Below are 12,362 nucleotides of genomic sequence, written 5' to 3'. Positions count from 1 at the left end.
TGATTTTACTTCATTTTTCATTCCATTTTTTTCCTCTCCTGTCTGTTTAATTGCCCTTTGCCTTGTAATCCATTCTGTGCCTTGTTTTAGTGAAACAGGAGGCCAGGAGATTATAGTGGGACAATCATCCTTGTGGTGGGGAAGTCCTTAGTGGCAGTTGCATGGGGATGTTTCAGATTGGCGCTACTTCGGTAAATATGTTTCTGGGGTCTCAGCATATAGAAGATGCTGCCTGAGATGTCAACTTTCCTTCTTCATTACACCACTCAAACAATTCCATAATAACTACAATTCTTTAGCATTTTTTAAAAAATGCAATCATAAGGAAATTGATATTTCCACCAACATCTTTAACTCTGCTTAATTCAGAAGTGATTCTGCTGGAAACAAAAGTAAAATATAATAATCAGTTACTGCTCCTGTTATCTCTTGAAAACTGTGTAATTAACTCATTTTCTATGTACATCATAATTTCAGTTAATCCAGTTATAGACATTGGCAAGTAACAAATCTTTAAATAGACTGAATCCACATAAAACTAGATAAAGAACATTTATTGATAAAACAGTGACTTTGCATTCATGAAAGTTAATTTTTATCTCTGTGTGAATTATCCTTTATGATGTTCCTACTTGAAAGAGATGTCACAATTTGAAAAACCGTAATCATAGAGAAGGGAAATAAAATAAGAATGTGGAAAAGATACTAAGAGGAAAAAAATATTATTTCAAATAAAAATGTCATTGCTGCGTACAATGAGCTATGATTCTTATAAAATTACAAGGCTACCATGAATTATCATTAAATTATAAATAAATAATAACTCAGTGCTAGGCAAACCAGACATATTGTGAGCAGATTTAAAGCTGAGCTGAAAATTAGTTTACTCATGAACTTTTTGAGATGTGAAAGTAAGCTTTTCTGGAGTAGGGTAAAGTGTTTACAAAATTCCCCTTTTCACTGCCTTTGCTTACCCATTCCTGTTCCTTCATGACAAGGCAACACAGACATGGAAATTAAGTCTGAAATATTAGAATAAAATGTTTAGACCCTCATTCTCCCACCATTTGGCCCAAACATTTTTAGAAGTGACATCTGAAGTAAAGGTAAACGTTTCCCCTCAACATTAAGTTTAGTTGATTCCAACTCTGGGGGTTGGTCTGTTGTTTATTTGTTCAGTCATTTCTGACTCTTCATGAGCTCATGGACCAGCCCATGCCAGAGCTCCCTGTTGGCCTGTCATGTGGCCAGCATGACTGCATAGAGTGCCATTACCTTCCTGCCACCTATTTATCTACTCACATTTGCATGTTTTAGAACTGCTAGGTTGGCAGAAGCTGGGGCTATTAGTGGGAGCTCACCCCATCCTGTAGATTCAAACCGCCAACCTTCCGGTTAACAAGTTCAGCAACTCAGCAATTCAACCCGCTGTGCCACAATGGCCCCAGCATCTGAAACACAGGCTAAATATTTTTATATTTATTCAAAAATATTTATTAGCAATCCTATTTTACTTGGATGCTGCCTGTTTTGTTAAGATCCAAGTGAACCAGCATGGTGTAGTGGTTTGTGTAGTGGACTATGGCTCTTGAGACTAGGGTTTAAATTCACACTTGGACATGGAAACCCACTGAGTGCCCTTGAGCAAGTTATACTCTAGAGATGCTAATGCCCCATCTGGATAGTGGATCAGTCCGAATCAGACCCGATCGGATTCTGATAGATCATTGCTATCAAGTAATCATTTAGCTTGGTATTCTAGTTATTGAATTTGAGACCTTATGTATGCATCACATATGTGCCATCATCAAATACTGATGTTTCCCCATATGTTTACTCTCTGTACCACTTTGGCAACTTGCTAGAGGAGAAATCTGCTTTCCTTCCATGCCAGCAGTAGTAGCCATCAAAAAGCAGTATTTCAATTTTCAACTCCACATTAGTCAGAGGAAATAAAGGACAAATAGAGTGCCACATTGATCTATCAGATTTGTCCCTTGGCAAGAGCAAATACTAGCTGATCTCAATCCCATCATTTATCTCCTAAGTGCACCTGTTACTTGGATTACCCACCTGTTTGCCTAGTTGGTACAGCTATCTGGTTAAGCTGTCAGTAGGATTTACAATGCACTTGAACAGGTTTGGGAGTTGTTTTTGTTTGTTTTAGTGCAGATTTTTACTATTAGCAATATCTTTTATATATGTAAGTCATCAGTCCTCTCAATCATTGGGGGAGGGGGGAAGAGTTATAAACAATACTTGAAAATATTTGAAAAAGTGTTGAAAAAGTGTTCCTCAAGTGTCAGGAAACCCTGATGAAGAGAATTTGGACTGATGAAAATCTTTACTGTTCAGAATTTGTTCTGTACAACATTTGATTTTGTACATGTTCGGATTTTTTAATAGAAAACACATTTGCTTTTCATGCATAATATTTTTATTGAGCATCCATGTGTGAATTTTGCAAAGAATAAATCCCAAGCTATAGTATTTTCTGCAGTGAGAATCATATTTTTAGGCAGAAATATGATTTTCTGTGCAGAAACACAAAAAATGCCTACTCCAAAAATTTGTTTACACAAAAATGCTGCTTTCTGTGCAGAAAATGCTGTTTTCGTTGGAAAGCACTGCGAACTTTATCTCACGAGCCACTATCCCATAGTGAGAATGGCAACATGCTGAGATGAACACCCTCACTATCACACATCTCTGCATTGGTGCAATTTTACCAATTCACTCATGTGTGGCCCAGGAGTTGTAGTTCTGCACAACTTCTTAACTCCAGCCTCCCACACATTGCTGTACTGCAATTTTTAAATATAATTTATATTAGACAATGTCACAATTCCACTTGAAGTTATTTTAAAAAATAAATTAAAATGTGAAATAAATAATCACTGCCTCAGGAATAGTGAGGCGGGGGAGAGGAAAATGCCAGCACATTAGTGGAATGGTCCCATGAAGCAAAATGGGTCATGGGAACATGGCAGGATCTGCAGTTATTGATGGGTTTCCCCACCAATAGTGAGGGGACTGGTTTATCATGGGGAGGAGGTAGACTGGCAACAGAATCACAAGGCATTGTGCAACAAAATCCCATGTCTCAAAGATTGTGATACTTACTGCTTCCTTCAAGAACAAAATTAGTACATTCCCGTGCAGTATTAATTATGAAATGTAAAATAAAAGTTATAAACTGATTAAAGCAAACTGGCATTTTGTCTTACATCAGATTCAAAAGTTTGAAATGTTATTTTTAAACTACAGCTTCCAGAATCTTCTAATCAACCTTGTTAGTAGTCCTGCTGAGTAGGGGGTTCTAGAAGTTATAATCTAGCATTTCTATGTGCCAAAATCTAGTACATTGGAAGTAAGTGAAGAAATCATTTTGCCCATTTGGTAGCAAGCAGCATTCAGTGGTGACATCTGAGCTATTAGATACAAGTGCTACAGCAATGAAACATCTATATCTTTGTCAAAGGAATCCCCATTGCTGAAGGCACTTTTTTTAGCTAAATAGTAACTTTGGGGATTCTAACCAATTATGCAATATTCTTGTGTTGTCATACTTTGAAGACAAAGAAAAATGGACTAAATACACACAGACCAGGCTTAGATTCCCTCTGTTCCTATTACTGTCTCACAATATCGGCAAATGTCTCTGTATTTAACAGTTAAAAGTAAGAAAGATTTTGGAAACTACAGCTACTCAATGTGCTCCAGCTGGGAAAAAGTATGGTGCTACCTGTGAAGAGGCTACAAATAGCTGCTATATTTTTTTCATTTCTTTTAAGTGAACAAAAACCTGTTCATGCACACAATACCTCTGCAAATCTTTGTGATAGAAGCCAACAGGTTGCAGAGCATTTTAAATGCATACCAGTAAGTGTATTTCTAACTTATAGTTGAAAATACAGCTGCTGCCATCTAGTGATATCCTCCTTCTACTACTACTACTATTAACAAGCATTTGTCTCTTACCTTTTTCAGATCAGTATCTTCATGACTCACTTGTCAAACTATGGAAACGACCGGCTAGGTTTATACACATTTCTCAACCTGGCCAGCTTTGTTCAAACCTGGACTAACCTGAAGCTGCAGACCCTCCCACCGGTTCAGCTAGCTTACAAGTACTTTGAGCTTTTCCCTGAGCAAAAAAATCCGCTCTGGCAGGTAACCTCCCACTGAGTGAACAGTGGGAACCCTACATTCATTTGAGATGTTGTTGCAGGGAAGACTGCTGGGAGAAAATTAGAAAAGCAATGTCTGCCAATTAAGGCATTTTAATCAGTTTTAAATGGCCTGTGAGGTTCGTTTAATTTCCTTTTCAAAGTCAGCAATTTGGCCAATGAATATATTAGCTAACAGATAAGGAACTGGCTGTCACGTTACCTTCATTAGTACCTGTCTGGAGCCGGGCTGCAAATATCAGCTATTAGCTTGAATGTTATTCACCAGAAAAGAGAGAAAAGGGAGCCAAGTGGGAAGAGAGAGATATTCCCTTGTGTCTTTTATTTAGAAAATAAAAGAAGCTTCATGTTACAATGTTTTCATGAACCACAAACACCATGCCTAGAGACAAATTCAATAGACAAATTGTACTATGATGTAGAATTACTGACACTACAATCACTGTTCTGGGCAGTTCAAAACTATTTTTCTCCCCTAAGACTAATGATTCCCTCCCTATTCACCCCGCGTTCCATGAACATAGCTATTTTTGAACATACTATATGACCCCTGTATCCATGGGGAATAGGTTCACACTACACAATTATACAACTATATTCCACTTTAATTACCATATAAATATTATATGGAATCCTGGCACTTGTAGTTTGATAAAGCACCAAATTATCTCTGAGAATTCTATATACCACTTCCTAAACTGCAAATCCCTGAATTCCACAGAATGTGGAATCATAGTGTTATAATCATGTAGCATGAAAGGATTCCCACAGGCGATCTAGTTATGGCATCTTGTTGGCTTTCACGACTGCACAGGAAATATTAATTTGTTGAGGTCTATTTCTCATCTCCCCTATTCCTTTCCTTGTGGTAACTGCCACAGGACATAACTTGCCAATCATACCTTGCTTGGAAATTTGAAGGTCCCTGAACCATTTCTCCAGTGGAGGTAGAGTTCCTTTTGCAAGGAGTACAGGGCACCTATTTTGCCCTATGGTCCCTCTTTAAAGTGTCATTTTATAACAAACTCCATAAATAAAGCTACTTCTCTTCAACAAAGTATATAGTGGCAAAATATAAACCAATTTATCCCAGAAACATTTTATAGGAGTAAGGAGATTTGAGGATGCTCTTCAAGGGACAAACCATGGAACATTGCTCTCTAAAGAAATAAGCATTGTTAAGTTTAGAAGATGTCATTTGCTTTTGTGTATAAAATGGGGACTCTCTGTTGACTCTGAACCTTGACAGGTCTGATTTATTATGGTAGGAGTACAGTACCTAGAAAGTTTGTGTCTTTTGGACAGGTAATGCCATGGCTACAGCCATTAGAAGATAAGATTATATTATCATACATTATAATACAAATTCAACTAGAAATGGAAATACAATAAACTAACAAAAGAGTAATGAAGCGAGTAAGAAAATAACAAATAGAAATGTGTGTAATACAGCTTCTGAAAATGAAACAAAAAAATAGAATGAAATGAAGATTTTTTTCAACTCCCCATCCCACATGAAGTCCACTAGGCAGTGCTGGAGAAGATGAAACAATGGTCAGATTTGATGCGACAGCTCCTTATATACTTAAAAGGGAAATTTCACTACAATTTACATTGCTGTTAGAAAGGATTATCCACTTGCTTCAGGCCATGGTGTCTGTAGGCTGTAATAAAGTTGTTTGATCACTACCATCTGAATCTCTAGCCCACTGCATATCATACAAAGGAAATTCCAGCATGATAATTCTTTTGAAGAGGCTTCTTTCATTTTCTTCTCACATTTTTATTTCTCATTAACACATGGTTGAAAGATAAATTGCTGAATAACCCTGAACAGTGATTTGTCCCCGTCCCCCCCACCCAGCCTTTTTTATTCATACCATCATGTAAATGTTGAATATTGCTAAACACTTTATATTGGAAACTTATCTGCCACTTGGCTTCACATTTAACTTTATATACCAATTGTACTGATCACTCCATTTAAAGGAAGAAATGAAATCAGATGAACCAAAGCTTTCTATTAGTCAAACATAAAATCTAATTACATAGCACTGAGTGCAAAATTTATCTTGCAGTAATCATCTTCATGTCAAAACTGTGTGGAGGAGACCAATATTGCCACTATGTATATACAGTATGAGTAGCTGACAAAAAAAATGGCTGCTTAGTAAGGTGGCACTGTATACTATAGTTGTGACATGGGAACCACTTTCCAGGGGTTCATAGGCAATCACATATTCCTTCCCATCAAAACAATGAAATTGCACAACCTGTAAAATCAGTCCGACTCACATAAACAACATTCAACTGTCGCATTACCATGAGATAAAGCCATGCAGAAAAGTTTCTATTCCTGTCACGTATATTGTACCATAACCCACAGTGTATTGGAATAATGTGGCCCTCCAAATGTTGTAAAACAGCAACTCCTTACTGGAATAGCCATCATAGCCATCATGGTTAATAATGAACTTGCTAAAAGTTGCACTTCAATAGCATCTGGAAGACCATACAATTCCCACTCCTGATACCCAAAAAAGATGAAACCCAGCAACAAAGAGAGCTGCCTCGTGGATTTAAATCACAGGCCTGCCCAGACCAAAAGTGCTTATACATACCAGCATCAGTTCTCCACAGTTTCAGACACAGTCCTTTCCATTTTTATCTGGAGACCACAGGAATTGAATCTTTGACCTTTTATCTGTGAAGTATGTATTATTACCTATTTGGATTGGGTCCAGGTTTATTCGCACCTACTGAAGATCCATTGAAACCCATACCATTTAATCATGAAAAGTATAATTCCATTAGCTCTACTACAAGTATATCTATGTCTGAATTTAATGTTATGACTTGAACCCTTTTGGTACAGTACACCAACTTCATTGGTGTAGATGGCAGTGGCAGGAAGAAAAAGAACCAGCAGGTGTTAAGAAAGTTAGACATTTGAGGAACAGACTACTTGGAACCAGAAGATTTGGACCCCCCTCTTTTCCCATTACTGGGTGACCCTGGAGAATATGCAATCTCTGACATTGTGAAAACCGAGTTTCAGTTAATATCACTATTCACTCCATTATGCTCACTTTTGAATTGAAAACAAATCTATTGATGTGTTTAATTATGCCAACTGATTAAAAAAAGCACAGAGCTATATTCAAAGTTTTAGAAAATCTGGTAAAAGATAGATAATCTATTTTGGGTCCCATACTCTATTTGTTTTCAAGTTCCATTGCTTCTTTATAATTTTTTTAAAATGCTGTGGGGGGAAAAATCGAGACAAATGGTTCTGCCGGGAAGTGTGCCTTCTTCACTCTGTGCAGAACTGATAGGGGACTGCATTAGAGGGGTTGTAATGAATGAGTGCTGAACTGTATGGGGGAAGGGAAATGATAAAACCTGTCCATCATCAGCACATTGTTGCATGACTAGAACAAAGTCATGGATGGGTGTGATGGTATAGCAGTAGGTTGATCTGATCCACAAGATAGTTTCTATTAGGTAGCATTGTCTGAGTACAGTAGAATTCAGCAAACTTGTGTACATCAAACAATTACACAATTCTGACAGTAGTGTGAATAAAATTCCTTGAAAGCATTTCACCTTGTCCCAAACTATTATTGGGTTGCTTCATCTTACACTTGAACTCTAAAACCAGATCTGACATCACATTAGACATAACTGAGGTGGTGAAGGAAGAATTCTAGCATGGTGGGAAACAACTTTTGCTACATAGAGCAGAATATGTTCCAGAAGTAATAAGCTTCTTTCTTTCATTTAGAATCCATGTGATGACAGACGCCATAGGGATATCTGGTCTAGAGAGAAAACATGTGACCATCTACCAAAATTTCTTGTGATTGGACCCCAGAAAACAGGTAATCCAAATTTGTGCTATAATTTTTTTAATGCATTAAATTTTGCCAGCTAAAGATAAAAAACTTTGCAGGGGGTGGTTGTGTTAAAACTTTGCTCAATTATTAGAGCCTTAGAAAAACGCCATAGTAAAAAAAAAAATCTTTCTTTTCTCTGCCTTAAATGAATAATGTTTCACCAAGAGTTCGATTTTGGTGAATCTTCACTGAATTGAACTCGACATCAGATTACTCTTCTGTGTATCCAGTCTGGGCTCACTCTGGCATTACTAATCACATCCACTGGTGGTTAATAAATTGATTCAAACTCAAGACAGTTATGTACTATGGGAAAACAGTTGACGCCTGTACATAGGCATCAATTTTTGCTATGTAGGACTTTTCCATAGAGCAGGATATGTTCCAGAATTGAACAGGGGGCACTTTTAATGAAGAAATTTAGAAAATATAATTCTCCCAAGAGTTGTTCTCTCTCTTATGATGAATTTCCAACGCTGCGATTTCGTTTTCATCTATAAAACATCCATAGATTGGATCTGGTAACAATCTTCAAGATGAAATCACTCCTGCTGTTTCCTAAATAAATGCTTTTCTTCGTTGTGTTTTGGAACTGTCTGATATTTGTAGATTTGAAGGGAAAATACTGATGAAGAGATGAGAAGTATATAATCTGGTACACAAAAGAGAGACATTCTGTCATCCAGGCAGTCTCCTGAGTAAATATGATGTGATCTAAAGGCAGAAACAAAATAGTATGCTTCTATTTTGATGAGAAGGAAATCAAGGGGGCAAGAAAATAGCTTTGCCAGTACTGTGAGGGAGCATTGCATTAATAAAAAAACTAAAGTACATATTATTCTTTTAAAAATGAGTGCAGCCATGTTTTTATGGGTAAAGCTGTGGTAAGTGAATACAAGATCCATATATTTGAAAAGCAATTCATATATTGCCTAGGAATATTAAGCAAAAATGGCTGCAGCATGCTCTTGCAATTTTATTGTTATGGTTGTAATTCCTGCCTCTCTAAAAACTAAAAGGAAAGAATAATCCTTAATCAGTGAAGACTACTTCAACAGGCTCCAGCCACATAATTGTCTCTGGAAACTGGCTTATAGAGTTGCAAGAAGGGGGCAAGGTGAGGCACAAAGTTCTCTCTGTCATCGTCCCCACCCTCCCTCCGTGTGCCAATCTTCCTCCCAGAGATCCATGTACTTTTTGCAGGCACTGAAAGGAAATCCCAACCGATTGGATTGGACCTTGGGAGAGGATAGAAACTTTCCTCAGGCTGTCAAGGAATGCAAAAAGTAGCACTTGCAGAACTCTGTGGCCCCTTCTACACTGCCATATAATCCAGTTCATTCAAGCAGATAATCTAGATTATCTGCTTTGAACTGGATTTTATGAGTTTATGCCACCATATAATCAAGTTCTAAGCAGATAATCTGGATTTTTTATGGCATTGTAGAAGGGGCCTGTGACTGACTTCCCACCCATGCACCTCTTTGTTATGGCAATTTGTCATTTGCATTTTCTTGTTGCAACTTTGGTCCTGTGGCATGGATCTGGATCCAGTTAGGGGTTAACAGGGCCTTTGTGCCCTTAAGGCTTTTGGTGGTGATCTCACTAAGGAACTTCAGAATGCAGTTACTGGAATTGGGCTCTGACAAAGAGCCAAGGATTATACATTGCCTTTATGCCCACCGGGGACCTCGTAGGCTGTTTTATATTTTCATTCAGCAGGCAGCCTTGGGGAGGCACTCACTGGACAACAGACAACATATCCAGTCCCTGGATCAATGACTCACTATACGGCTGTTTATTAACAATAGCTTTATTGTTATGGCCTCACAATCTCATATCTGATAAGAAACATGCTCATAATCATGGTTTCAGTAGTTTTCATCCTCACAATTACATATTTAGGTGATTTCCTGATCAGATAAGCTTACTTGCCAGGTATAAAAGAAGGCAATCATAAACTATTTCACCTTCACTTACCAAGCAAGAGAAATCATATAGTTGAAAGGGATCTTGAATATCATTGAATCTAAGATCCTATGACAGAAATCTACCACTACAGGAACCACCAAACTTCAAATTCAACACTCCAACAGAGTCCTTTGCTTTCTGAGGTAGTTGGTTCCTATCACCAGCTTGTACTTTCTGCAAATACCTACAATTCAATTTTACATATGTTTATGCAGAAACTGCTCTCACTGCATTCAAGCAGGATGATTTCCTAGTATCTTTCTACTGTCCCAGTACCCTTTTCTAAAGCATTGTGATTGGAGCACATTGGTGAAATTCTTGGTCCAGATTGGACACTGACCTGTGGAGTAAAAGCCCTCTGCTTCTCTCACTCCAGTGTTTTCTTTATATTTTTGTAAATATTTTGAAGAAATAGGATTGGGCTGATTTGAAATCCAGATTTCCAGATCAACCCAACTAGCTTTGAGCTAGCCTAATGTATATCCACACTTGCAATTTAATCCACTTTTACTGCCATGGTGCTATCGAATTGTTTATGTTGCAGTTTTACAATGTGTTTAATCTTCTCTTCCAAAAGGGTCTTGGTGTCTCATGAAACTACAATTCCCATGATTCTGATGAGGTTGAAAGTAGCGCTAAACTGCATCAATTCTAAATGTGCAGATGTACCCACAGTCCAATCATTCCATTTCAGTCTAATCAGTTGCAGAGTTCTAGCACTAATTATATTTAAAGATAGTGGGTCTAACTGGTCTTTATTGTTACCAAAACTGACATTCATATCAAGTATACTCGGTTATCTGGAAGGCACTTTCATTCACAAGACTGTTATGAATATCACGTGTATTTACAGTTGTTGGTTATATACCTTTTGAAAGGGAATAATGTGTGTTGTGTATATATGTGTTTGCATTTCAGATATTATTGTGAGCAAAGGTTTGAGAGCTGACAGAAACACATTAAAAAACACCACACCCTAAAATAAAGAAAACGCATGCATAAAGTATATTCTTAGGTTGCAAAGATTTCTTAAATTCCAGGACAAATTTTCTTTTAAACATGTAGATATATTCAGCACACAAGTCATTTGGGGCTTCATTAATTCGTCAGAGAGCAAAATTTAAATGAAAAGCAATTTAAATAAGTTATTGCTTGGATTAATATGTAATTACACAATATTAACATATTCTTCCATAACTGGAATTCTTTCTATCATTAGGGAATCTATTTTCTACAAAGCCATTTGTAACTGCTTTACACCCTTTGCCCTTTCCTGAACTATGATTTAATTCAACCTTCTGTTGTTGTCTTTTGTTTCTATAGGAACAACTGCACTTTATTTATTTCTCCTTATGCATCCCTCCATCATTAGCAATCTCCCTAGTCCAAAAACCTTTGAAGAAGTTCAGTTCTTTAATGGAAACAACTATAACAAGGGAATAGACTGGTAAGAATAACAAAAAAAAAAGTCAATAGTTAGCATATGCTAAACCACAGAGGAGCAATTATAGAAGCATTTCTGACAACTACATAATTTCTAAATGAATTTTCTGTACATAGTTCTGCAAGACTGAATTAGAATTAGTCTGTACTGATGAAAATTTTTTCAGAACATTGTTCTTTTTTCTCCTTGCTTGACATTACAATACCAATATTTATGTCTGCCACAAACAAACACTATTCCCTCTCTTTCATTCACTTACTTTGTTTTTAATTGGCTGTTTAGGTAAGTTATACATTACTATCTGTAGCCAGGAGAAAGGTAAATTTTATGTTGGCCATCATCAGGAAAGGGAATGAAAGCAAAACAGAAGTATGATAGCATTCTAAATTGTAATCCAGCGAAACATGCACCCAAAGCATTTAGTTTCTTGAGACTGAAATCAAAATGATGTCCTTTCTCATCCCTTCTATTAACGCTGGCTGGACCTTTCTTTAAGATATGTGAAAGGTGCATCTGAAGGCAGCATGAATGTAAGGCAAGACCACCTCCAACCAATTGCTGATATCTCCCAGCATCAGCTGCTTCAAGCAGTTGCCTCACTGGGACTAAAAATAGGGCTGAGCCAACTCCATACCCTCCAAGTGTCAAGCATGAGCAAGGACCTCATCACATGGAGGTCCAGAAGCCTGTGGACAGTGGGGGACAGCATGTGAAACCATGGGTAGCACCCAGCTTTGCCCCTTACCATTGTGGCTCATGGGCTGCCATCCCACGACGTTTTCATGCTGTCCACAGATTCCTTATGTTCTGTTCTCAGCTTCTTCAATGAGGAGGTGGTTAGTCTCCCAACTCCTCATAGTT

General features: G+C 37.5%; 1 protein-coding gene across 2 annotated transcripts in view; it reads left to right on the top strand.

Moving 5' to 3' along the window:
• The window catches only part of ndst4 (N-deacetylase and N-sulfotransferase 4), a 149,355-nt gene that overhangs the window by 121,788 nt on the left and 15,205 nt on the right, over positions 1-12,362 (top strand). For both annotated transcript variants that reach the window (XM_016994116.2, XM_062983498.1), the window contains exons 7-9: positions 3,991-4,173; positions 7,975-8,071; positions 11,381-11,504. In XM_016994116.2, the coding sequence (XP_016849605.1) occupies positions 3,991-4,173; positions 7,975-8,071; positions 11,381-11,504 (404 nt within the window). The remainder of the gene's footprint in view (positions 1-3,990; positions 4,174-7,974; positions 8,072-11,380; positions 11,505-12,362) is intronic.

Source organism: Anolis carolinensis, chromosome 5, assembly GCF_035594765.1.
Source record: "Anolis carolinensis isolate JA03-04 chromosome 5, rAnoCar3.1.pri, whole genome shotgun sequence".
Taxonomy (NCBI): Eukaryota; Metazoa; Chordata; class Lepidosauria; order Squamata; family Dactyloidae; genus Anolis; species Anolis carolinensis.
Note: the sequence above shows the minus strand (reverse complement) of the source record. Positions and strands in the feature narration are given on the sequence as shown.